Raw genomic sequence first — 27524 nt, 5'->3', positions numbered from 1 at the left:
TCTTTTTTTCTCTTTGAGGATGAATTCAAAAGTGATCCTTCTCATGTCTGGTTCCCACAGAGAGCATCTAGATGGAGTTCTAGCAACAGGGGAGTCTTTGCCTGCACCTTTGGGACTTGTGGGCTCCAGCCCAAGTGGCCCAATGTCTGCCCATCATCTTGGGCTTCTCTGTGTGTGGCTACAAGACAGGGATGTTGAAGGCGTGCCCGGTGCTGGTGTGTGTGGGTTGCTGCCAGCAGTGTGTCATCTTGTCCCCTGGGAGCTTGCACACTTTGTTAAAAGGAGCCATTGCTTCTGCTTTAGGACAGCCAGACTCTGGAGGAGGCTTGCTTCCTGAGAGGCATGCACAGTGCCGGAGCAAAGCCCCGTTCTTGACTTGAACCCATGTCCCATTTGGCTGTCCTTTCTGATTGACTTTCTCTGGTATTTTTAAGAGAAGAGACTTTCCATAAGGCATGAGCTTCTTTGTCCCCCAACCCCCTTCTCTTAAGTCTTTAAAAGATTGTAGTGACCAATGGCAGGTGTAGGGTCACATGCAGGACCTTTGACAAGCTGCTTTCTCCTCTTGTCAGACTTCATATGCAATTTTGGGAGGGACCGTCTGTGCTTCATTTTAGAGTCCTTTGTGGCTAATATCAAAGCATCACCACCACCACCCGTGTCCTCTCTCCTTCCCCCAGTGACAAAGGATGTGTGTATGTGCGCGCGCGCGTGTGAGTGTGAATGTGTGCGTGTACCCGTGGTTGGGACAAACAGGTTTACCTTGCAAAGCTCACTAGCAGGATCAGAGATATTGATTTGTGGCGATTTGCTTCCATGTCTGTCAAATGGACAAACTGCAGTGCAGACTCTGGGGAGACTAATCCTTTCATGGTGTTTGGTGCTTAGTGATGGCTGAGAAGTACTGTTAAAAATGCTTGGTCCCTGGTGCTGGACACATGCTAGAGGGTCATAGCTCAGTCCCCTCCATTTCCACAGAATGGACCTTCAAGGTGGCGGCTGTTGGAGTATCTCAAGGAACCATCACTATTCTTTCTCTTCTGATGGGAGCCTCCCTTATCCTGGCTTGGATCGCTCCAGACCAAGCTGAACCAATAGTCACCCTCTTCTGCTTTGCCTACTGAGCCGACATTCTATTTTGTTTCATCCTCAGAAAAGAAAGATGTGACTCAAAGCCTGGAGAACTATACCGCCAAGTGTCCCGGGACGATGGAGCCCATCACCCTCCCGGATGGCCTCACGCTGCCTCCTGTGCCCTTTACTAAGCTGCCCATTGTCAGGTAAGGTGGTGGGCAGGGTGTGGGGCAAGCTTTTGTGTTGTTCACATTCAGGCCTTCAAAAGAGACCTGCTGTTGACTTATGACTTCACTTTTTAAAAAGTTATTTATTTTTGAGAGTTCCATACATGTATACAATGAAATATGAAAATATCTACCCCGGGGCTGGAGAGATGGCTCAGTGGTTAAGAGGACTGACTGTTCTTCCAGAGGTCCTGAGTTCAATTCCCAGCAACCACATGGTGGCTCACAACCATCTGTAATGTGTTCTGATGCCCTCTTCTGGTGTGTCTGAGGACAGTGACCATGTACTCATATATATGAAATAAATAAATGTTAAAAAAAAGAAAATATCTACACCCTCCCCCCCATTTTCCTCTCCAACTCTGCCCGTATTCCTCCCAACCCTTACCCTCACCCCCATTTTTATGGCTATAACCTACTTAAGATTGGCTTCAGGTCTCAGTGATAGTAGCTTATCAAACCGAGGGCAGCGGTGCTCTGTAGCTGCCCTGGTCCATGCCCATTGTGTGGACAGATGGCACCTTGCTGATTTCTACTCCAGGATGGAAAGCGCCCAGACCTGGCCATCTCCTGCTCACAGATGTGGGCTGACTTCCTGCCACTCTTCAGGAACAGAGTCGTTTCTCTCCTTCCATTATCTTTGCTGCAGTCAGGGCCCCTCAGTACCTTGGGATATCCAGGCCATGCAATACTGCACCAGCGCAAACCAGGTTCCATGGGCCCTCCACTGCACACAGATCTCATGGAGGAACTTCCAAATCTCAGAAAGGCTTGTTAGAAGGCTGAAAAGAGGCAGCTGCAGTGTGGTGTTTTGCCGTGGAGCAGAAGTGTACAGTTGTAGGGTCCCCCCTGTGGGCACACCTTTCGTCTGTTGTTTTATGCCCTGGGCCCTGCTGTGGAAGGGCCTGGGCTCCCCTTCAACCCTGTGATGTTCTAGGAGTGTGTCACTCAGCCCTCTCAGGGTGTCTGTTACTGATATGAGACGTCAGGGAAACTCCACGTGGATTTTGCTTCTGCCTCCTGCATGGTAGAGTTATAAATGAACTTTCCAGCCAGGTGTGGTGGAACACACCTTTAATCCCAGCACTCAGGAGGCAGAGACAGGTGAATCCCTGAATTCAAGGCTAGCCTGGTCTACATAGTTGAGTTCCAGGACTACCAGGGATATACAGAAAAACCCAAAACAAAACAACAACAAAAATCCAACAAACAACCTAATTTTTTTTTCTGTGTTGTTGGAGTCAAATCCATAACCTTTCACATCCTAGGCAATTGGTCGATTTCTGAGTCTTATTCTCAGCAGAAGACTGTAAGCAGGCTCTGGGGCTTCCTTAGGCTAGCTTCTCGCCCCCTAATGGGGCTTTGTTTCCGATAGAAGCATCTCACCTGCAGGCCCGAGGCAGGGCACACTCTGTTCCTCTCTAGGGCGTGTTGTTTTTAATCTGACAAGAGTTAGAAAGAAAAGGGCGAAAAAAGAAATCTTCCAGGCGATTCTGTGGATAAGATTTAAAGTGGATATGTTTGATTTGGGATTGAGGGAATTATTCAGTTTTCAAACTTAAAGGCTATGAGAGCCTTTCTTAATAATTCTATATCAGCATCATGACTTGGGTCATTTTTAAATTGAGGAAGCCTTGCATAATAGAACATTCTGGGCTCCCAGTGTTGCACCCTGGTGTCCCAGTGGTCAACCCTCTTGTGAGATGCTGGAGGGCAAAGAGAACTGCCCTCACAGACCCTCACAGACTCCGGTGCATCTTGGGAGCTCCATAGGAGCTCCTGGGTTGGCACTCCTGGGTCTGTTCTGTCCCCAAGAGAAAGTGCCTCTGGGCTGCCCTGCCTTCTACTTGTCTGAATGTGCTTAAAGCTCTTTTTGCTCACTGGCTTGTCTGGTTCTGTCTGAGCTGAGCTGATACTTGTGGAATCTCAACACTGTCTGGTACCCAGCACCCAGCACCCAGCACCCAGCACCCAGCACCTATTGCCTCCCAAGACCTTCATTTTCTTATCAAGGATAACCTTATATTCAGAAACAGTATCTTTTCTGGGATGCTATGTTTTCATCTTACAGGTTTAAAGGTTTAGTCCATTATCATCAAGGCGGGAGCATGGCAGCGTCCAGGCAGACATGATACAGGAGGAACTGAGAGTTCTATATCCTCATTTGAAGGCTGCTAGGGGAAGACTGGCTCCCATGTGGCTAGGAGGAGGGTCTCATTGCCCTCCCCCACAGTGACACACTTCCTCCACGAAGGCCACACTTACTCCCTGGGCCAAGCACATTCAAACCACCATAACCTGTATGGAGGATCTGGGAAGCCAGGGCTTCCTTCTGTCAGCGTGTGCTGTTCTTCCTATTTGTGGTAGCTTCATATACCTTTTCTAGCTCTCTGTGCTGTTCTTTACCTCTCACTTGATCTGAGCCTCACTGGCCTGGTCCCATGGCCTCATTCACCTTTAGAAATCCTTTGAGTGGTTAAGTCACACGGCCTCTTATGAATCCTCTGCACAGCCCCTGAGGACTTCTCTGCACAGCCCCTTGCTCCTTTTTTCTGTTGATTCTCAAGAGAATCCCCTTGATTCTCTCACCCTGGGTCCTAAGCATCTTATAAGGTGTAGCTCAAGGCAGTGAACCCACTGTGAACCCATTCCTAGGTGGCTATAACAGTCTGTGAGATGACTTCAGTTCTGGAGAACATTCAACCCAGTTGCGGCCTAGAGCCCAGAGGGAGGTTGCTTTCTTCTCTGTGAAGAAAGTGGAAACACATGGCCACTCTGATTCTTCTTCACCTCACCATTCCCCTGTAGCTGCAGCAGCGCTAGATCACACATCTGCAAAGGAGGGGAGAAGGTCTAGAGATTTCTTTCTTTTGCTTAATGAGAATCAAAAACACTCCTGGCAGATTTGTAGCATCATTAGAGTGAGTCTGACGGATACTGAGATGTCGGTAAGTCATTCTCCTGGACTCTGGGAAGCAGCTGGGTGAAAGAAGAGTGGGGTGAGAGATGCGCTTGCTTAGGCAGCAAGCAGTGCCCATGGCACTGGGTACCATGGATCTTCTTTTTGAGCACATAGAGAAACTCTGTCTTGTGGGCCTCAGGTGTGTGATACATGGGTAAGCAGCTGAGTCCACTAGTGTCTCTGGGTACCAGTTGGTACAATCCCTAACCTAGATGGAAGGGCGCAAGTGTCTGAGTGGCCAGGCTGCATTCAGGCACACCAGAGCCTACCTCTCCCTTCCCTGCTGTGTCCATCCCTGTGCGAGCTTTGCTTTCAGGCCTCAGATGGCATCAGAATGGCAGCCGTAGTACCAAACCTCATTCTCTTCCCAGTGACCATGAAATGGGAGAGAAGGTCATTTTTGGTATCTGTGAGACAAAGATAGAACTTTCTTTTTGGAAATGTTCCCCCCCAATCCCTTCCCTCTCACAGAATTATGAACTCAAGTCTTCGACAGACCCCAGATAACATGCTTTCAGGAAGGAACCCCCCAGAGGAGTCTTCCTAGAGGCAGGCACTGACTGGGATATATGTCGTCTTCCTTGGGCTTGGGGCACATTGTGCCACAGTGTCCAGGTGAGCGTGTTTGTTCACAGCACTGGGCAGGTATGTTGTTTTTATTCTGAATGATTTCCATGAGCAGATAAAAATCAGATTGTATTACATTTACCTGCTTGCCAGTCATATTTTGGTGCTGCTCTCCTGATTTTATTCATCCATCCATTGACCTATCCATCCATCTATTCATCCATTCATCCACCTACCTATAGATCCATCCATCCATCCATCCATCCATCCATCCATCCATCCATCCATCCATCCATTTCCCATCTATTCCATCCATTCACTTATACATCTACCTACCTACCCATTTCATCCATCTAACCATCCACTCATTCATCCATCTGCTCACTTACCAGACACCCACTAACCTACTCACTAACCCATCTGCTCACCCGCTTATCCATCCACTTCCCTATACACCCGTTTATCTCCTCATCCTTCAGTCTGCTTACCCATCAGTATAGCTATGGACTCAGGTCCTCTCTTATGTTTCATGACAAGGTCCATTTTATCCCTATCCTGATGTTCCGACTATGGAGTAGTTCTTGGAGTCATTTCAGACTGGCACCTTGGTCTTTGTCCTAGGCCCCTCATTCCTGGGCACTCCAGGGACTGAAGCAGTATAGTTCTTAGTCACCTGGATGCTCAGCCACACAGTTGAGGACACTGAGAGTGACAGATGTCTTGTTGAAGCATCAAGCGTTCCTTCATGACTGACTCCTTCCACCAGTGTGCTCTTGCAGGAATCAGGCAACAGAAGCCAGAGCTGTGTTCTCAGGCCTCAACACAAATGGGGGCCCATCTTACTGGTACTCTCTGTATCTGTACCTGGCCCCTGGCAGGTGACCTGTCTTCTGTTGCTGTTGCTATAATGAGATACTGGGAGCAAACAATTTTAAGGGAGAAAAGGATTGTTTGGCTTCGACTTCATGTTATTCGTGTTTGCCATTTTCAGGTTACAGCCCATCATTTGGGGAAAGTCGAGGCAGGAAACGCAGCATATAATTATATTAAAAAAAATTAAGAGCACAGAGAGTGAATGCTTGCTTGCTATTCAAGTTGGATTTTCTACTCTTAGACCACTCAGGACCCAAGCTCAGGGAATGGTGCTGCCCTCTTCTAGACTGGCTCTTCCCAAGCTAATTAATACAAACAAGACAGTCTTCCACAGACACGCTCCCAGTACAACCTGTTCTAGACAAACCTTCATCAAGATTCTTTTCCCAGCAAATCTGTGTAGAGTCATAGACAGTCCCTGTAGGTGGAGTTGTCACTTCTGAAACTCCTGGTCCCCTTGATGACTTCCCTATCTCCACTTGATAGGAAAATCCAGTGCAAAAGCTGTGAACTGGGCCAACATTTCCATAGAAATGATCTGTGGGCTATTAGAATATATGAAACATGAGTCAGTTTTCTGTTACTGTGACAAAGTACCTGAGACAAAGCATTTAAAGTAGAAAAGGTTTATTCTGCTTCATTGTTTCAGGTCTTGGTTTACGGTCCCTTAGCTCCCTGCAGCGTAGCAGAGGCATGTGGAGAAGAGAGCTGCTTGCCTGCAGCTGGGAAGGAAAGAGAGAGAGAGAGAGAGAGAGAGAGAGAGAGAGAGAGAGAGAGAGAGAGGTGGGGTGTGTGGGTGGGGTGTGTGTGGGGGGCAGGGTCTTGGGACAATACACACACTTTTTTTTTTATTAACTTGAGTATTTCTTATTTACATTTCGAATGTTATTCCCTTTCCCGGTTTACGGGCCAACATCCCCCTAACCCCTCCCCCTCCCCTTCTTTATGGGTGTTCCCCTCCCCATCCTCCCCCCATTGCCGCCCTCCCCCCAACAATCACGTTCACAGGGGGTTCAGTCTTAGCAGGACCCAGGGCTTCCCCTTCCACTGGTGCTCTTACTAGGATATTCATTGCTACCTATGAGGTCAGAGTCCAGGGTCAGTCCATGTATAGTCTTTAGGTAGTGGCTTAGTCCCTGGAAGCTCTGGTTGCTTGGCATTGTTGTTCATATGGGGTCTCGAGCCCCTTCAAGCTTTCCAGTTCTTTCTCTGATTCCTTCAACGGGGGTCCTGTTCTCAGTTCAGTGGTTTGCTGCTGGCATTCGCCTCTGTATTTGCTGTATTCTGGCTGTGTCTCTCAGGAGCGATCTACATCCGGCTCCTGTCGGTCTGCACTTCTTTGCTTCATCCATCTAATACACACACTTTAAGGACACATCCCTTTGGGCCTGTTTCCTCTGTCTGGGTCCCAGCTTCTAGCAAGGCGTTTTCCACTGGGAACTCGTCAGTGGATGAACACACCAGTAGAACCAGGGTGGAGTTTTACTGTGGCCTCCCACAGGGCTGCAGAGCCAGGTCTTCAGCACAGAAGCCTTTGGGTGCTTCCTGCTGGGAGCCATAGCAACCTCCACATCCAAAACCGACTCCATCAGTTCAGTATTGAAAACGTCAGGGGGAGGGAGCGAGAGTGACCCCTGGGGTTGAGGAAGAGCTTGGTGGTGTGAATACTGAAGACCACAGCTTCCTGCTTTGCAATAATCTGCTGCACAGTAGGGTGTTTAAAAGGTAATCATTTCAGTGAGTCAGATTTCAGGGGTGCTGTGTAGAATCGATGGTTACAAGCTAATTTTATCAGAGATGCCTCAAAACTATGGTCTCTTGTTTTTTTGTTTTTTTTTTTAATCGTGTCAGGCCGGAGAGGAAGAGAGGAAGAGAGAGAGAGAGAGAGAGAGAGAGAGAGAGAGAGAGAGAGAGAGAGAGAGAGAGGGGAAGAGCAGAAGAAGAGTGAGAGAGGTCTCTTGTTTTTACAATAGATAGTTCATGCCTTTTCCAGAGACCTTTCTTGGTTCTTGATGATAAAACCATTTTACAGGAAAAGGCCCACCTGGAAGCATGAAGGAAGCACAACCCGAAGCAGTTTCAAGTAATTACGATGCAGGTTAATGAGAGCCAAACGCATCCCTGTTGAAACCTGATCCGAAATTCACTTGATGAAATGTGTACTCAGTAGTTAAGATGAGCAGGGCCCTGGCCACCTATGGGGTTCAGAAATGGTCAGGAATGATGTCATCTTCTAATGACGTCACTGCCACAGTGCCTGTGGGTGCTTCAGAGGGCAGCCAAGTGAAGACCCAAGCATTCCTGTACAACTCTGCACAGGGGAATAAAGGGCAGCCGAGCTGGCCTTCAACTTCTAGTCCTTTTGCCTCTGCTGGCCAGTGTTGGGATTTAGAAGCCTGTACTACCACACCCAGCATGGTGTAGGTTATCCAAGAAGAATTTAGCATAGGGTTCAGGGATGTTCGTAGTTAGCTATCAGCCAATGATTGGAGTCCTCCTGAATTAGCTAATAGGGACATATGCACTGACGGAAATCTGTCCCCACAAGAGTGGCTTGGGAGTGTTTAGCTTGCACTTTGAGCTGGAGCATGGGCCAGGAGCTGTGTGAGAGCTGACCGGTGTGGAGAATGAGAGTGGAGAATGAGAAGGCAAGGAGGAAGGGCTCCATTAGTTCCTGTGCCTTCCCGCTCAAGTGGCGTGCTAACAACCACTGCCCTAGTTAGCATTCCACTGCTGCTCAGCGTGATCCCCATTAGCCACAGGATGCCAAGGAGAGTCGGGATTCTGAAATGTCAGCCATCTCCAAATGGAATATATGAAGAGAATCCCATCCCGGACACTCATCTCTCGGATGCTGCTTTGGTCACAGCAGCTTCGCCTGCCAAATCCAGCACCATTTGCTCAGCAGAGATTCAGGCTAAATGAATGGCATGGGCTTCAGGTCAGGTGCCTGCCTCCATGGATGGTTTTACTTGGAGGCACATCTTATAAAGTGGCACTCGATGCAAAAGGTTGAACACCTTAACTCGTTACAGTGTCACTTTTCTGGCTGACTGTGTCCTCAATTCTTTGACTTGTGCTACAAACCAGCCATTTGTCAGTTCAATTGGAGGACTCCTGAGAATTCCTACCCATAACCCATTTTCAGGTGGGACTGTGATATGACACAGAAAGTGTCCCTTGTTCTGAGAACCCTGAGTTGTCCCACCCTCAAATATATACTCAGGTTGGTGGGCTGTGCCTGGTACAGCATCCAGCAGTGTGGTTATAGCCAGCATCAAGACTTAGCATCGTTCTCCCTTGTGTCCAGCACTTGCATTTTGACCAGCCACTCTCCATTGGCAAATAATCATTGTCTTAAGACTGAAAGGAGGGAAGGCTCTGCTGACCTACTGTGTGCCAGGTGCCATGACAAGTACAAACATGCTACCTCAGGCAGTCCCACGATGCCCTGCAGGAGATCTGGAGGCCACCCTCCTTTTCCTGTCTTCATGCAGAATGCACAGCAACACTTGTACCAGGCAGATGGAAAAGAGGGTGGTAGGCATGGGTCAGGTCAGGCGGGTGTGTGAGCTATAAGCCTCTTTCATGGGAGGGCCTGGATTAGCACATACAGAAAAATACAGATTATGCACTGTCTGTAGCATGCAGGCTGCCCTGAGAGCTAGACCAAGAAGTGTGTGCACAGGCTTGTCTTCTCAACTTCCATCCCTCTGGGTGGGTGGTGAAGGGCAGGGTCAGGTTGGGTGTATCTTCTGAGAATCATCCCTGCCTATGAAAACTGGGGGCCAAAGAAAGGAAACGCCCTTCCAGCCACATGTATTACCTCCCCTTTGCTGATTTTATGAACAAAAGCTGAGTGAGGTTCAGGCCACTGGACCTCAAAGCCATTAGTGTGTGTTGTCTCACAGGTAGGTCCTCCAGACTGTAATGAGGGTCTTTCTGTCAACTTCAAGGTACCTGTCAGTCTGAGAGGGCCATTAGTCTAAGGCAGTTTCCTTGAAATGGGGGTGTGTGCACACAAAGCCTGGGTTTCCTGCAGTCAGCAATGAGTTTCACCAAGTGCTCAGCTTCAATAGATTTGAACACTGAGTTTGGAGCTCAGCTTTTGGGAATATATTCACAGCATTTACTGAAAACAACAGGTTCAAGTGCTAGAGAAGGCCCTTGGTCCTCAGCCAGCCTATAGCTTGCTTCAAAACAGAGCTGTGAAGCCACTCTGACTCCAGATGATAATATGATGGAGGAGTTCATACAGAGAAAGAATCCAAGAGAGGAAATCTCATCCACACCCGGGTTAGTGTGAGTGGTGGATGTACCCCTTGCCTGTGACCTGTCAGTGCCCAGGTGATGAGTGCTGTATGTGCTCTCGGCACAGGCTAGGTTGGAGTCCTCTTGGAGCCTTGGAGCCCATCCCTCCCAATAGAGATCAGTTCTGTGAGGTAGTTCTTATTAGTCAGTGTGGGTTGAGCTGTGCATCAAACTGGAGTGACTTACTGAATACAGCACAGTGTGTCCTGATCACTCAGGCTGGTGTGAGTGGGTGGCACCCTAGGCACCAAGGTGGCTTCCGAGGTGTTTGAGACACTGCCTAGGGAGCGGGTGGCACAGGGACTGCATGGGCTGGGCTTCTAACAGGAATTGATTCATAGTTGACCTGGATGATGCTGAGCATGATGGGTAGTGCATTTTATGCAAATGTCTCCTTCATTTAAAGAGACTGGGACTTTTGCTGGACTTCATAGCTGAGATCACTTAAGACTGCTATCCTGCTGTGCACTCAGCCTTTAAGAGAGAGCAGCGTAACAACCAATGTTACTTGCTTTGGATTTCCCATGCAATCAATGTTTACACCTAATCTAATGCTAACTTTTATCTTATAGTTTTGTATTGTTGCATGCCCAGACTCAGAGTGAAATATGTATATGTTGTATGGTCATTTGCTGAAAACATCTAACAAGTCAATTACAACCCTTTTCAATAAATGTGTACCATCCGCATTAGAAACTTCATGGATAGGACTCGATGGCTTGTTTGCACTGCTCTTTGTTATCTGAGCCAGTTGGGGTCAGTTGAAGCCAGTGATTTCGTCTGTTATAAAGCTCTGTTGAAGATTTCTATGAAGTATCCCTCGTTCCTTTCCCATAAGATGCTTTCTGTGCTGTTCAATAAATACAGACCGAAAACCTTCTTTAGGAACACAGGCATATGGGACAGATCAGACTCATACATCAGACAGACTGCAGAAAAGTCAGAAATCACAAATCCCGATGACAGAAAGCATGGGACAAAGCAGAGAACTCTAACTTGACTAATCTGAGTCAATTTCCTTTCCTTAATGTGACACGGACTCATTTTGTTGATTCTAAAGATATTGTTAATGCTTTTAACTTGTGAACACAAGCATGGGTCAGTGGATGGAGAAGCAGCCATTCCTGAGGATAGCATGGTGTGCTCCTTGACTCCTTCTCCTGTGCTGTCTGATGATCCCACAGATAGGCTTTGGCTTCTACTTCCTGTGGGCAGGCCTGTCACAGGCATGAGCAGTAGATAGCAGAGCAGTGAGCCCCAGAGGGATCTGGGACTCCAACCTTACCTCAGTCCCTTAAGCAAGTCCTGACTGAATCTTCATTTTATAGAAGGAACCTTTGTGTGGAGAAGGTGAGAAAAGGCTGTACCCATCCCCAGCGCAGAAAGGACCTCTCCTTCCTGACCTTCTGGGTTGGGATGTTTATTCTGCTACCTGGTCCTATAGTGTGGGAGCTCTTCCTTTCCTTCAGCACATCTTCTTTTGTGGTCATCAGTTGTATGTGGTCCAGAGTGTCCTGACAGCAAGTGCCCGTGTTCCGTTCACAATGCTAGGTGCGTGAAGCTGCTGAGTCTCCCCACCAGCCTCCGGCCGCAGAAGGTGAAAAGCTTGCTGGGGCAGAGCATGTCCACCAAGAGTCCCTTCATCTATTCCCCAATCATCGCACACAACCGTGGAGAAGAACGCAACAAGAAAATAGGTAGGCCACAATCTGTTTCTAGCCAGTTCTCCTGCATATGCTGCATACACTTCTCTGTGCTTGTGTACATACTCTCCCGGAACTTTACTTCATGCATTGTTTTAAGCTGGCAGTTGCTCACTGATCTAATTTTTAGAAGCTTATTTCATGGAAGATGATTCATAGACGATCTAGAAGCCAAAAGAGACCTAGGGTATCACATGTTAGAGACAGGGAACATGTGTGTGTCTGTTTACTGGTTACCATCCTGTGGTCTAGTCACAGGGGCTCCACACTGGTCCTTGTCACTTCCTCCAAAGGTCACAGACATCCAGTGGTAACTAGAGTTGAACCTGTAGGCATACTCACATCATGTCTAAACCACTGCAGTATTTGTGCACTGAGCGCTTTGTTCTGAGATAGACTGTGTTGGATGGATCTGCTCCAGTGCAGGCTGTTATAAGCATCGTGGCCACCCTAAGCAGGCCAGGTAAGGCTGTGATATTTGGTAGGTGGAGCATGTGAAATACTCTTATATTTTCTTGAATGAGGGTCTTACCATGTAGCTTAGGCTTATCTCAAACTCATTATGTAGTTGAGGCTAGCTTTGGACTCTAGATCTCTCTGCCTCTTTGAGCCAGTATTATAGACATGCCTCAACATTCCTGGCTACTTAAATGGTTTTTTTTATTTTGTTTGTTTGTTTTCTTGTTTTTTTTGGGGGGGGGTGGTTTAGGATATTTTCAACTGTTGGGTACTCTCTATATGAGAACAACACATTTTCTGTCTAATATATGTAGGTAGGATACAAACCCATGAAGAATGAAGTTCAGAGTAAGGTGGATGTAAGTTCTTGAAATTGTAGGGCTGTTAAAAGCTGTCCCTGGTATTAACTAGTAACCCAGAGCAGAGCCCATGGACTTTCAGGAAGCTGGGGCAGGCATAGAGTGACCTTGTCTTGAGGTAGCAGGGTGGCCTGCCCTGGTTTGGCTCTGCCTGTTCTGCAACTGTTCACTGTGAAAATGAGAGAGGAGGAGAAGCTGATGTGTAGCTCGTTGGCAGAGTGCCCACCTAGCATTCACAGAGCTGAGGTTGGATCCCAAGTACTGATTGTTCTGTGTGTGGTCATCCACATTGGTAACCCCAGCTCTCGGGAGGAAGGCATAGGTGGGTCAGAAGTTTGAAGCCTTCCTCGGCTACACAGTGAGTTGGAGGCTAGCCTGGGCTGTATGAGAGCTTGTCTCAGAAAGCGCGTGAGATCGGTTAAGGAGGAAGTAAAGAGAGCTATGGGCTAATGTTTCAAGAGAAGGCAGCTGATACTGAGTGCCAGTGAATTCCTGCAAATGTGTGCTGAGTCTTTGGAATTCCATCTTGCTGTATGGTTTTGAAAGTCAGCCCCAAGCCAGGCATGGTGGCACATGCTTTTAGAAGTTCAGCACTTGGGGGGCAGAGATAGACAGATTTCTGAGTTCAAGGCCAGCCTGGTTTATAGAATAAGTTTCAGGACAGCCGGAGCTACACAGTGAAACCCTGTCTCTACCCACACCCCCTCCAAAGAAAGTTAGCTCCAGACATAGGTCCCTTACCACAGTTCCTTTGCTGTGGAGACAAGGACATATGGTAGTGACAGGAAGTGTCTAATCAGGGGTACTTGATAACCAGGGAGGGCAGACAGCATTTCCCACTCAGCAGGCACTATGGGGAGGGTCAGTTGTCCCTTTGCAATGCATTGGGCCCTAGTGCAACCTCTGATGGGAATGGCTCCCTTCATCTTATTGGAGGCAGAGGATGGCATTGTCCTGCACTGGCTCACTGACTTCTCAACTACCCCATGTAGCTGGACTACTTATAAACAAGAGCCTGTCTCAAAAACAAACAAAAAGCCTAGGGAGACTCTTAATCCTACCATGCACCACCTCTGTAAAGTGCAGAGCTCATGAAGCAGCTACATTGGCCCACAGACAGACACAGAGGCGGGCAAGGAGTTGGACAGTGTTCTCAGGACCCCTCTCTGACCCCCAAGGACATCTCCAAGATGCACTACATCTCTGATGCTACAGTAACTCTCTTGTTACACTTGGAGATCCACTTAGAAACATTTGAAATTTAGTCCAGAGATGTCTTCAGGCCTCCAGCGTGGACTCAGTAATCAGGATAGTTCCAGAAAGGACATTAGAAGCTATAGAATATAAATTACATTTTCCACTCAGAAGTATACATTTGGAGTTGATATGTAGCTGGTTTGTCCGAGTGCTTCCTTGGCACTCATGAGAAGTAGGGCTCACTCTCCTGTGCCTGAAAATGAGGGCGCTGGCACCTGTGGCCTCAGATCCCACAGCTGTGCAAGCTGCTGGAGTCGGTCAGCCTAGTCGCCCGACACCCTAATACAACATTGTTATCTACAAAGTTCACACCTGACAGAGCCCCCCAATTGAGTTCTTCATTCCAAACAAAGAAAACAAAACAAAACCAACAAGAACCCAAGCCAAACCAAACCAGACCAACCAAACAAACAAAAAACCTCCTAATATTTTAAGTCAGCTTTGTGACGCTGTGTTGGGCTGCATGTGATTTTAGACTCTTGGCTAGACAGTGTTTGCCTTGGTCTCTTCTGCAAATGTAGACTATTTTCATAAAAGGAAGGCTCCAACAGCTTCTTATGACTGAATCAGGGAAAGTACAGCTGAACCGGCTTCAGTGGTGTACAGCCTAGGTGGCCCATGGTGCTGTGCCATGTGCCGGGAGGCACCGTGTTTGCTTAGTGCCACCAGATTCTTACTCATCTCTGGGTAAATGGTCCCACATTTCATCTGATCCAGCACTACTCCAGCTCCTGTAATTCCCCTCTGACATTTTATCTAAACAAACGGAGGTGATGCTTTTCCTAACCAGTTCTTAAGGGAAAAAAAGCTTACCACTGATCCAGATGGCGCGCACAAAGGGCAGGATAGGAGAGGAAGCTTCCCCAGGAGAGGAAGCTGGACAGCCTAGGTGCAGGGCTGGAGCACATAGGGTGCAGAGTCTCCTGCTTTCTTTGTTTTGAGACAGGGTCTCCTGTCTTTCACTTTGGCTTCACTCTTGATGCCCTTGCTTCAGCTCCCTGTGGACTGACATTGCAGACCAGAGCCACCACACCGTCTTGGGTCTGATATCATTTGCAATAGGACTTCAGTCCTTGCAAGCTCTTGCGCTGATATCAACCGCTATCCCAGGAACAAAGCAGTGGCCTGGACAGGCCAGGGCTGTCAGCGGCCATCTTGAGTGTTACTGTAGCCTGGCCCTGAAGCTCTTACTTCCTATTAGGTAACTTCAGATTCTGATAGTGCCACCCCGGGCTCCAGTTGTGTCATCTGCAGAGTGGGACTTTAGAACCTGACTCAGGGTTGTTCTGGATCAAGTGAGAGACTGTTTCTCAGTGGTGACTATTCAGAGGCCTTTGGGGCAGTTGTGCATGCCCCAAAGCAGGTTGTTGGAATAAATCAGGAAGGAGCATGTCTGACCAGGTTTTAGGGGGCATAGAGGTCATGCTCTGGGCCTCTTACAAGTGGCCCCCGGAGGTACAGGTGCTCAGAGAAGCACCGGTCACCACCATAGCCATTGTCACTGGTTTCCTATGGTTCATAGTTCTTAGGAACTCAGTGTGAACTGCTCATGCCCAGGCTCTGCTCTGCGGACAACAAACGGAGAATAGTAATGATGGTACCCACTCACCTTGGAGATCTTCTGTATGTATTTCGTAGATTTCCAGTGGGTTCAAGGAGACGTGTGTGAAGTCCAGCTGATGGTGTACAACCCGATGCCGTTTGAGCTCCGCGTGGAAAACATGGTACGTGCAACCAGACATTTGGCCTAATTATCACCGAAAACACCTTTTTGCTTAGTGTTGGGCATGTGCATCCACTGACATCTACTTGATTTTACTTCCGGTTAGGTAAGGTCTCTGAACATTCTGTGTGCAGAGACCATGCTTTGTCACGTCATGTCTTTGCTTGGGACTCATATACAAACAAGCCTTCCATTTATGGACACGATGATCTTAATTGATTGAATATAGAGACTTGAAATAATCATCTGGAGATCAGGGCTCAAAGTCTAGTACAGGCCACTGTTTAGTAAGAAAAGAATGTTTGCAGTGCATGGCTCTGACCTATCCCCTTGGTGGTCACTCACTTTGTAGTCAGTCAAGCCACTCAGAACAGCTCACCAACTTGTGTGGTCAGAGGAGATGTATGACCTCGTCGTGTGGGCCTCAGGCTAGGCCCCTGTTCCAGTGTTCTATGATCCTCCTTGAGCTCTTTTCCTCTCAGGTGTGCACGGGTGCAGTGCACGGGTGCGTGTGCACATTTGCTATGGCTCCTCCTTGCGGTCTTCTTCTCTCAGGTGTGCGCGGGTGTGTGTGCACATTTGCATGATGTTGGGGATCTTCCCTGTTGCTCTTTCACCTCGATTTTATTTGTTTTTGGTTTTTAGAGACAGGGTTTCTCTGCAGCCCTGGCTGTCCTAGAACTCACTCTGTAGACCAGGCTGGTCTTGAACTCAGAGATCCACCTGCCTCTGCCTCCCAAGTGCTAGGATTAAAGGTGTGGGTCACCACTGCCCGGCCACCTTAAATTTTTGAGGCAGGATCTCCCAGTCAAATCCAGAGCTTGCTAATGTGGTGAGTCTTACCAGCCAGCTTGCTCCAGGGATCCCTTCTGCTCCTTGTGAGCTGGAGTTAAAGGTTTGTTTTCACACTCACCTGACATTTATGTGGGTTCTGGGGATCCAAACTCTGGTCTTCTTTCTTGCTTGATGAACTCATCATCTGCTGAGTTCTCTGCCCTGCCCTCGGTGAGAATCTGTTGCTGCTGTCTGAGGGCTGCCGCTGCTCTCCATATATTCTTTCTTTTTTCTTTTGTCTTTGAGACAGAGTCTCACTACGTAACTGACTGGCCTTGAACTCCTAGCACTACACCTGCCTCTACCTTCCAAGTGCTGAGATTCAAGGCATGTTTAGTATGCCTGGCTAATTTAAAAGACAAATCTTTAAAAGTAGTTTTCATTATTTTCATGATAAGCACATTAAAAATATATGCTTATTGTAAAAGATTAAGAGTAAAACATTTTAAGTTAAAGGTCTGCTTGGAGATAGTTCTCCCCTTGGGGACAGAAACTTAAATAATTACGAAGCATTTTAGGCATAAACTCTCATATATTCACCACCTGCCCTGAAGATGTATTAGCAGCTGCCATTTGGCTCTAGTTAACTTAAACCTAAGCTGAGTGTCCATGTATTTTGCTTAGGGACAACAGCCGTATAATGGGCTTTTCTTCTACTCTCACCCATGGCATCTGTGCATACCTCACATACATCATCGAATCCACCAGATTGCCTTTGTTTCTGGTGTTCTCTGTGGACAGAGATGGGAAAGGACGTGCAAATGTGTGCACACATATACCTGTTTTCATTTCTCTGTGCACACATATACATGTGCATAAGTACAAACCCTCTGGTGGTTCACACCTCGGCTATCCCAGCCTGTTCCCCGGAGTCCCCCACCCCTGCCTCCCTCCTTTTGATGTTGGCATGCTTCCTTCTATTGTGAGCAATGCTCACAGAGTCTGTGCACTCACTCCTGGTCAATGTATCTAAAATAGCTCCTACCGATTTGACTACTGTCCTGAGGAGAGCCTTATCACTTGGGAGAATCTGGAAATTCTTTCTCCATTGAGGTCCTCTTTGTTTAGTAGCTGCCATGAAATCTTGCACAACATCTTGGAATTTACTCCAAGATGTTTATGGTCTTTGTTAATGCTATTTCCTTCCTTTTGCTTTTCAGGGTGTTTTTTCCTAGCTCATGTTGATGCTTGTGTTGTTGAAACGTCCTTCTGGCCTTTGCCTCTTTGCTGACCATACTTGCTTATTCAGGGTTCAGCATGGATTCCAAGGGGTGGCAACGATGAGACGTTGCCTTTGTGAACAGTTGTCCCTGTCACACTGACTGGGACCTCCTAAGGACTGATGTCTCTGTGCTATGGCCCGCCCAGAGCAGCTCCTTGAGGCTCAGGACTTGTGGTTCACTAGCAAGCTCGGTGACCATTGAGATGAACAAATAAGTCACAGATGCCCTGGTGCGAAGCCAACTTCTGAGACTTCCCACACTCTCTTTTTCTTTTGTGTGTGAGACACGATATTTATTTACTTTTCTTTGGGTCTGTATTCTCATTTGACGAAATAGCAAAGCAAGGGATCAGATGACAATAGTGGGCCTAGCCTCAGCGGGGCTTTTGCTTGCCGCTCTCCTGTCCGGATCACACCAGTCTCCCTTGAAGTTCTCTGAGGGGTTTTGAAAAGCTGCCGGACTTTTCATTCCCACGGTTTCTGCAGTGAGTGCCACGGAGCTCAATAAGAGGTGGCCGTCCAGCCTGAGTCTGGCCTGTGCCTCCTCACAGTGCTCCTTCACTTCCTGCAGGGGCTTCTCACCAGCGGAGTGGAGTTCGAGTCTCTTCCTGCAGCACTCTCCCTTCCTGCGGAATCTGGTTTGTACCCGGTGACACTGGTCGGGGTCCCACAGACTACAGGGATGATCACTGTGAATGGTAAGGAGAGTTCCTCTGTGGTTTCTGCATCACTGATGCAGATCACCGGAGCTGGTCACCTCACCCATGATCCTAACCAGCTAAATGACAATGAGATGATGGCACTTATATCCAAAGTGAGATGATAGAAAAAAGTTGGTTTTGCTGTGTGCTGGGTACCTGATGTGCTGCTGTGGGGACAAAGTCCTGTGCCTTGGCTGCTCTAGTTTGCCTCGCCTCATCTTTGCTTTTCTCCTTTGGGACAGCATGGACTCAGCCTCTTTCACTGCCACCAAATCCACTTCAGAGCCACTGTGCCCCCTTCAGAGCTTTGTATGTCCGTGAAGACTCTACCATCCACCTCTGCAGTGGTTTCTCGATGCCCTGCATTCTCTATGCAAATCTTGATACTTATCAAAACTCTTGTCACCATGATCAAGAGCAGTTCTATTCTGGCTGAAACTGGGCCTACTGTTTAGTCTTTTCCTAATCTTGTACAGAGATCAGCCTTGGCATGGTACCTCCTCCCTGGTCTGGTTCAGTCTTGGTTTCTGCATGCTGTATGCTGGCTTCCTCCCTCTGTTATCCTATCCCTTCTTCCCTGCCCTCCCTGACCCTGCTCCTCCTTTCTTCTCAGTTTGCATGATGTATGCGTGTGTATGGGTAGCACATATGCCGTGGCGTGCATGTGGAAGTCAGATGATGATATTGACTTTATGTATGTTCTGGATTAAACTCAGGCTCCTGGCTTGCATGGTAAGCACTTTACCTGCCAAGCCATTTCCCTGGACTCTTCCTGGAGTCTTCACTCCACCTTTGTTTTTTTCTCCCTTTTCTCTTCTTGCTTCATAACCCTACCAAGCAGGGACCTCCTCCTGCCTTTAGTCATGTCATGCATGCTTCTGGTCCTCCCATAGGGACAGCCCCCACTGCTTGCTATCTCCTTGGAGGTCCTGTGAACTCTTCATGTATACTATGCCACACCAAGACCCTACCTCTTCTCCCTGAAGTAGCCTTTCTCTTAAAGGCTCCCATCTTAGTGAAGTGTCTTTGTGCACCATTTACCCTAACCAGCTCCCAGACCTCACTGATAATACTATACAATGTAGTCAGTCTCTCTGTCTCTGTCTCTGTCTGTCTCTGTCTGTCTCTGTCTGTCTCTCTGTCTCTCTCTGTCTCTGTCTCTCTGTCTGTCTCTGTCTCTGTCTCTATCTGTCTCTCTGTCTCTGTCTGTCTCTGTCTGTCTCTCTGTCTGTCTGTCTCTCTGTCTCTCTCTGTCTCTGTCTCTGTCTCTCTGTCTGTCTCTGTCTCTGTCTGTCTGTCTCTCTGTCTCTCTCTGTCTCTGTCTCTGTCTGTCTGTCTCTCGGTCTCTCTCTGTCTCTGTCTGTCTCTGTCTGTCTGTCTCTCTCTCCCAGTTATTTTATTGGGTTCTTATCTCTACTGTCCTTCTCTATCCCAATCCTTTCCAACACTAGGTAGGCAGGAAAGGTCAGAGAGGTAAGGGGATGTAGACCCCTTTAGATACTTCCCGATGATTAGGGCTGTCAAGTTGCTTGGGGTAAGTCTAATCTTCATCTTCTGAATATCCAATTTCTTCTTCTCCTGTCTTTGCTCAGAACCACTTGGCAAACATTAACCAGGAGCAGCAGGGGGAGCAGCAGGGGGAGCAGCAGGGGGAGCAGCAGGGGGAGCAGCAGGGGGAGCAGCAGGGGAGCAGCAGGGGGAGCAGTAGCTGCCACAGGCCTTCTTGGGGACTCTCCCATTTATACCCTCTCCGAGTCCCCAAAGTTTCAAATATAAGCTGTCTGCAACTGGCAAAAATCATGCCCCTCCTAGAGCACGAGGCAATCATAGTTACTGGCTATGAACAATCTGAAGCAGCCCTTTATCTCACACCTAGGATTAAAACAAAAACATATTCGCATAACACAACTGGGTCTTTAAAGAAACGAAAATTCTCACTACAATACGAGAGCTGCTATTTCCTGCTGCCTACATGGTTAGTTTCATGTCATGGTTCTCTCACAGTGTTTAATCACAGAGCACAAGGACTGGCCATTTCTGTCTTCAGCCTACTTGCTGATGGGCCCACCTCCCATACCAAGGCCCTCATCAGTCTTGTTTTAAGGTATATTCCTGAGCCTGGAACACCTTCACCCAGTGTCCTTATATTCCCTCTTGGAAAGACTTGTGTGTCACAGGGTTCCCGATGGTACCCATAGTACACCAGTCATCTGAACCTTACTTACATGGATTTGTCTTTAAGGGCACCTGAGCCTCAATCAGTTCTCAGGGCAAGCATTCTTCTAGCCTGTCATCTTGATTTGGTCCCTGTGATGTTCCCATGACACTCGGTATATCTTAGTTTCCATGACATCAGGTGTGGCTTCTTTCTTCTTTCTTGCCTTAACTATTGCTCAGCAGCATATGTGCTGTCTGGGAAAGTTGTCGCCTGCTGGACAGTTAAATGCTATCCCAGCAAGTGCTGAGATGGATGGAGATGTGAGAACTAGGGGATGCTGGGGACCCAGCAGGGACGTGGACAATGGAGGCCTGCCTTAGCAGGTGGCCCTGATCTTAGAAGGTCCACCAGGAGTAGACAATTGGAACCAATGTCTAGATGGGCTCCAGGCAGAGAGAGCAGCTTTTCCAGTCTTGAGACTGGCATTTCTGGGGTGTGGTGGTTAGATGGAGGTAGCCAGGGTGGGGTAGACAGTAATGCGGCAGGAAGGAGATGGGCATCATGGAGGCCTTGGGAATCATCCTGAAGCTAGTTGGGGCTAGCTGCTATGTTTGGACAGAGGGGAAGCTTGCCAGACAGGCTTCAGAGCTACCTGACCACAGGCTGTGGGGTAGATCTTAAAAGACCTAGCATCTGTCCTCAGAGTCCAGGTAGGAAAGACACAGGCAGAGTTGTGGCTGTGAATGGGGAGGGGAAGGCACGAGTAGATGGGCCAGGGACAAGACAGAAGCTACTGTAGCTCAGTGAGTGTGAGAGTCTGGGGGCGGAGGGCGGGGGTTAGTGCCTACTTTTGGTGATCCTTAGTTGCCTGGGTGGCCTAGATCATCTGGACCTGCACTAAACATTGTCCCCAGACTAGAGTTCATGTGGCTATGGTTTTAGCATTGGCTATGTCTGAAGCAAAGGAAAATGACTGATTGTAATTAAGAATTATAAAATAACAAATGCTTAATAGACAAAATCATATCAGGTTCCATACAGAAGAAAGCATGGGATATTAGTGCCCAAGGGAGCTTCTGGGAAGAAATTAAACACCATAGACAGACTTTGAGAGGCTCTGAGTGGGAAGGAAGCAAGTGGCTACTGGGTCAAAGGGGGCGTCTCTGTCAGGGATTGGTGTGGTTGCTATGTCAGGGAGGGGCGTGGCTTCAGTGTCGGGGACGGGTGCAGATGCTCTGCCTGGGAGGGGCGTGGCTGCTGTATCAGAGGGAGTATGGCTGCTTTGATAGATGGCTGTGGTTGTGTTAGAGAGTGGGTGTGGCTATGCAAGGGGGTGGGTGTGGCTGTGTTAGAGAGTGGGTGTGGCTATGCAAGGGAGTGGGTGTGGCTGTGTTAAAGAGTGGGTGTGGCTGGAGTGGAGGAATTGCCTTTTGCTGCTCCACAAACAGAATGAGTGATGCCCACTGGGAAGGAGAATGGCTCCTCCTTAGGGAGTAACTTTCTTGTCCCTCTGGGATGTAATACTCAAGTCTAGGCTTCTAGCTCCTAGCCATCACCTACATTTGTTACAAAGCAAGTACTGTTTACAGAATCACCTTTTAAAATCTCAAAAAGCCATTTTAAAGCTTTGCTTAAACAATTTCAAGTGCTTATCTTTCTCCTTGCGAGGACCCTGTGCTGATCTTAAATTGTGGTCCTCGCACCCGTGTGGTCGAGCTGCCGCATCATGAAGCAGCTGTAATGACAATAATTGGCTCTTGAACCTTCGTCTCTCAACAGAGGGTTCTAAAGTAGTTTTCAGATGCTCATTAAGTCACATTATGCCTGGGAGAGGAATATTAGCATCGCTATCATGTTAGAGATGCTAAACCTGAAAGGTATATTAGAAAAGAGCAGAGATGGAAACTGCTGAGCCGTGAGGACTGGGAGTACTTAGGGCCCTTTACAAGGACACTTTGTCTAGGCCTGGCCAACCTTGGGAAACAGGGCACAGTGTCCTCTGCTTCATTTTGTCCAAGGACAGCCAGGGTCTTTGGGGTACAGTGAGCAGTAGGGAACATGGGTGAGGGAGGAGGGGGATTTTAGTGTTTTCTTTGTGGCCTTTAGTAGGGGCCAAGCCTCGTCAGGAGGCACGAAACCATCTGTGTTGCAGGCTACCACACCACAGTCTTTGGGGTCTTCAGCGACTGTCTTCTGGACAACCTCCCGGGACTGAAAACGAGCGGCTCCACCGTGGAAGTCATCCCTGCCTTGCCAAGACTGCAGATCAGCACATCGTTGCCCAGGTAGGGGCCGGAGGGCACAGGGGTCAGTGGCTGGAAGCAGTCGACCTTAGGACACTCTTTGGCTATACATTTCTGAAAACAGCACAAACGGTTGGGGTTCATCTGGTTTGGGTAAGGCAGGAAACAGCAGAGGGACCTTAAGAGACCAGAGAGTTAATATATTCTCTGAAAATATGTAAGAGCCCAGTTGAAGCCTTTCTCACCAGAGCAAAGGTACAGTTAGCCGTTAGAATCAGAACCACAAGAACCAGTTTAGGTTTTATGACCATTTAAGAAAAACTCGTGGGGCCTCGAGAGATGGCTCAGTGGGTAGGGTGCTTGCTGCACAAGCACAAGGACCTGAGTTTGGACCCCCAGCACCAATGTAAAAATTCAGGCCTGGTGGCCTGCAACACCAGAGATGGCAGGATCCTGGGTGTTCACTGTCAACCTAGTGAGATGGCAAGTTCCATATTCACTGAGAGCCCTACCAAAAAAAGTGTGCTGCTGTAGAGGAAGACACCTGATGTTGACCTCTGACCTACACACACACACACACACACACACACACACACACACACACACACACACACACACGGGGGAGGGGGTAGATTGGAGGTTCTTATGACTTTAAAACATGATTTTCTCTCTCTCTCTCTCTCTCTCTCTCTCTCTCTCTCTGTCTCTTTCCTTCCTCCTTCCTTCTTTTCTTTCTTTCTTTCTTTCTTTCTTTCTTTCTTTCTTTCTTTCTTTCTCACAAAGTTTTTCTCTTTGTTCGTTTTTAGCATTTTATGGAAACATTAAAGGGAGTAAGCCTAGGTGGCCAGAACAGCTAGCTGTTTAGGGCTTTATGATCTTGCCTTGCTTTGCAGTGTCTTAGCCAGCCTGTTTTTTAAAAAACTACATTCTTGGGTTGGACGAGGTAGTTTCTGCTTATTTTGTAGCCACATATGTAACTGAAGTCTTTTCACATTTTAAAAAGCCTAACTTTAAGTTAAAATCTTCCATCATCCTTCCCTCTCCTCTCGGCTCCCCCACCCCTTTGTCCCATTCCCCCCACCCCAAATTCATGACTTCTTTTTTACTTGTTATATGGATGAATCAATGCACAAACACAGTCTGCTGAGTCTGTTTAGAGCTGTTTATAGTGCCATTGGGGAACCAATTAGGGGGCTCCTCCCTGGGAGAGACGAAATCTCCCCATCTCAGCTGTCAGTAAGCCCCCACAGCTCTTCATCTAGCAGTGGGGTCTGGTGAGATGCCCTGACCCTATTCTGCTGTGTCAACTCCTGTCATTGCTCAGGCCCTGTTTAGACAGTGATGTCACAGTGTCATATCTGGACCATACAATCTCACAGCCAACTTCTTGGTCCTGAGGCTCTTGGGATCTCTCCACCCCCTCTTCCAAGGTGTTTCATGAGCTCTAGGTGAAGGGGTTGTGCTATGGGTGTATCAGTTGGGGCCAGGCATCCCACAGCCAGCTGTTCTCTGCCTTTCTTCCTTCCTTCCTTCCTTCCTTCCTTCCTTCCTTCCTTCCTTCCTTCCTTCCTCCCTTCCTCCCTCCCTCCCTCCCTCCCTCTCTCTCTCCCTCTCTCTCTCTCTCTCTCTCTCTCTCTCTCTCTCTCTCTCTCTCTCTCTTTCTTTCTTTTTTACCTGTTGTGACTTTCTGTGAAGATCTCCATCTGCTGCAAAAAAGTTTCTTCAATAAGGGGTGGGAGTGACCTTTACCAGGCTGGATCAGAGCATAGGACCGGAAAGCGTAATTTTAAATGATTCAAAACTGTGCTTCTCACAGGCATCTCAGAATGCAACAGCCACTCATTTTCTGACTCATCAGGATGGGTATCCACTGTTGTAAAATGTGTCCTATGATTTTCCCATCCATTTGGTGGCCCCTTTCCCTTGTCCAGCAGTGCTCTAACAGTGAACGTGGCCGTCCTGGCCTTGTGTTTGTCAAATGGGAGAGAATGACAGGGAGCCGTCCTGCCCTCTGACCATCCATAGTTACGAGTTGGACGGGGAGGAGGCAGCAGCTGTGGGTCTCGGGGTGGGGTGTGCATGGGCAGCCGGCTATGGAGGGAGTGCGGGAGGGAGGGGGGCTCATGATCGAGGAATAAAAGCAAAATTGAAAACGATAACTCAAAAGGGACAACAGGTCTGATTGCAAGAGCTGAAGTCCCACATTTTCAGAAGAAGACAGGCTCTTGACCTTGGGTTAGCATCCATAGTATAAAACCTTGATAGCTGGGACCTCATCACAATAAAAAAACAGTGGTGCGTCCAAAGATGCCATTAGGAAAATGAAAAGACAACCCACAGGTTGAAAGGGAGAATTCGCCCAGCACATATCTGATAGAGTGGTATCTATATAAAGAGCTTTAAAAACTCGGTGTAAAGAAGACAAACAACCTAATTAGAAAAATCGGCAAATGATCTCAATAAGTCTTGCAGCCTGAAAGATGCACGCACAGAATATAAGTAGCCTGGAAGGGTGCAGAGCCGTTCGTCTCTCTGGAGCTCACTCCCCCACCCCGAGACAGCAGCTCACGTCCACTGGGGTGGCTGTGATCAGAAAACAGACAACAGCCAGGCTGGGAAGGGGTTACAGGAGCAAGCGTTCTCCCTCATGTACTGCTGATGGGAATGTAAAATGCTGTGCTCATCTGGAAGTCTTTTAAAAGATCAAACATGAGTTTAATGACCCAGCTATTCTCTTCTTGGGTATGTGCCTAAGATGAGAGAGACCATATACACTGTTGCCAAAACTTGTACCTGATAGTTAAATAGTGGCAAAGACCCACGTGTCCATGGGCTAACGAAGGCACAAAAAGAGGCACACTCGGTAGTAAAAACGCCTTAGCCCCTGATAGAGCTTTGCCATAGATATATATATATAGTATGTCAAGGTTTCTCTTTAGGAAAAATGGAGGTATTTAAAATGGGGTCTCAGTGGAGGCAGAGCATCTCTGTGAGTCCCTAAACTGCATAGGTAAAGAGCAGGTGAACAACGGTCTGCAGTTGCACTGGGCGCAGTGTGCCAGGTGTAGCATTTCCGATTGGCCACAATGAAGGATGGACACTCACCTCAGCTTAGCACATGCAGCTCCAGGAAGGTGTTCTGTTTTTGTTCCCGTGGGTGTGTCCAGCAGATAGCTCCAAGGCCTGGCCTCAGTCCCCACTGTTCTTTGTCCCCTGACCACTTAACAGGGTGAGCCACAGAGAGAAGTGGGAAAGGAGACAGACACTTGAAGGCCCTCAGTGTCCAGACCAGGAGACAGATGGGGGGAGGGGTCATGCTGAGGGAAACAATCAGGGAGCTGTTATCAGGAAGGAAGAGCCTTCTGGGGAAAGGCCCTGTGTCCCCTGCCCACTAATTGGGTCATCTCAACTGCTTACCTCTGCTGTCACACAAGGAGGACTTGCTTGCTACTGCAGGTGTCCCTTCAGCCATCTCAAGGTCAACCTCAACTTCTTCTTACTTTTATAGGAGCTCCCAGAGGTGGCATCTGCCTCACCTTTCTTGCTTTAGTATCCTGTGGTGCTTTAATAAAGCATGTAGGTACTCTCTGGTGTCTCTGAGCTCCTGGTGGGATGAGTTGGACAGCCTGTTCATAGGAAGTCAGGAGCCAAGGGCTGAGAAGGGGGTTTGTCCAAAACCCTGGCGGGTTTTATCCTTTAGAGAAGAGGGTATGGGTTGGGGGAGAGGTTCCCATTGGAATGACCCGGAATTAACATGTTCATTTATTTATTCATAAATAGCTACATCTGTAACTTTTTCTGAGGTGATTTACTGCATTAAAAAGTGATTATTCAAGTGGGGGTCGACTGTAACATGTAAACATCCGAGAGGCTCACTCATGGAATTCTCTTAGCGTTGTTGACATCCACTGTGTGCTCTCCTCCTGTGTGACAGAGATGCCCTTGACCTTGGCCTCACCCCACATGAATCTTGAGTAGAGGCAGTGTCAGATCCCCTGAAATCTGGGGCCTGACTTGCCAACTCTAACTTCTATAACTCCATGGCCCCTAGTTTTGTGTCTTCGTGTCTTTGTGATTACTGAGCCCCAAATTCTGTGTGTAAAGTGAGGGCAACTAGACTGCTTCTGAAGTGTGTTCCTGTGTGAATGGTCGCAACGACTGCCAATGCCTTCCCCTCTTGTCCCTCACTCTTTGTCCTGTCGTCTCTGTGATTTCAGGTCTGCACACTCACTGCAGCCTTCTGCCGGGGATGAGATAGCCACTAATGTGTCTGTTCAGCTTTTCAATGGGGAGACTCAACAGCTCGCCATTACCTTGGAGAACATTGGACTGGAGCCTCTGGAGCAGCTGGAGGTCACCTCAAAGCTTCTCACCACTAAGGGTAGGTGGCATGGGGACTATCTGTGCATCAGAGGACACACCGCGGAGAGCTGATGCTTGTTACCCAAAGTGCAACCAGGAAACCTAATGACTCTTTCTGTAGTGTCCCTCAGTGCCAAGTCCTTTACCTGGTTCTTGAAACTTAAGTAAGTCAGTTATGGGCCTTGGTTGATGCTTGAAGAAATTGTTAGTGTTGATGAGTGACAGAAAACTGAAGTCGTTAGGAGGAAACGCTTAAAAAACAGCATTATTATTAATTCTTTGTTTTTTGCAATGTATTTCTGTTATGTTCATTCCAACTTTTCCTAGATCCAACCCCACAAATCCCCACCCAACTCTTTTGTCTTCTTCTTTTTAAACTCATTGAATCTAATCTCTCCGTCTGTATATTATTGGCTGTGTGGCCATCGCCTGGAGAATGTTAGCCTACGAGGGGCAACAAGTACTCAAAGAAAATGGCTACCTTCTTTC

The 27524-nt window shown here is 48.0% G+C and overlaps 1 protein-coding gene across 13 annotated transcripts in view; it reads left to right on the top strand.

Moving 5' to 3' along the window:
- Trappc9 (trafficking protein particle complex subunit 9) overlaps nt 1-27524 on the top strand; it is a 475208-nt gene that overhangs the window by 90773 nt on the left and 356911 nt on the right. For all 13 annotated transcript variants that reach the window (XR_015624092.1, XR_015624090.1, XR_015624086.1 and 10 more), the window contains 6 exon segments: nt 1154-1280; nt 11566-11711; nt 15431-15516; nt 18143-18269; nt 22583-22715; nt 26891-27054. Coding sequence is in view for 6 of the 13 variants with exons in the window: in NM_001034156.2 (NP_001029328.1) it covers nt 1154-1280; nt 11566-11711; nt 15431-15516; nt 18143-18269; nt 22583-22715; nt 26891-27054 (783 nt within the window). In the remaining 7 variants the exon portion in view is untranslated.

This window comes from Rattus norvegicus, chromosome 7, assembly GCF_021556685.1.
Source record: "Rattus norvegicus strain SHRSP/BbbUtx chromosome 7, alternate assembly SHRSP_T2T, whole genome shotgun sequence".
In the NCBI taxonomy this organism is placed as follows: Eukaryota; Metazoa; Chordata; class Mammalia; order Rodentia; family Muridae; genus Rattus; species Rattus norvegicus.
This window is presented reverse-complemented; position numbering and strand designations above follow the sequence as displayed.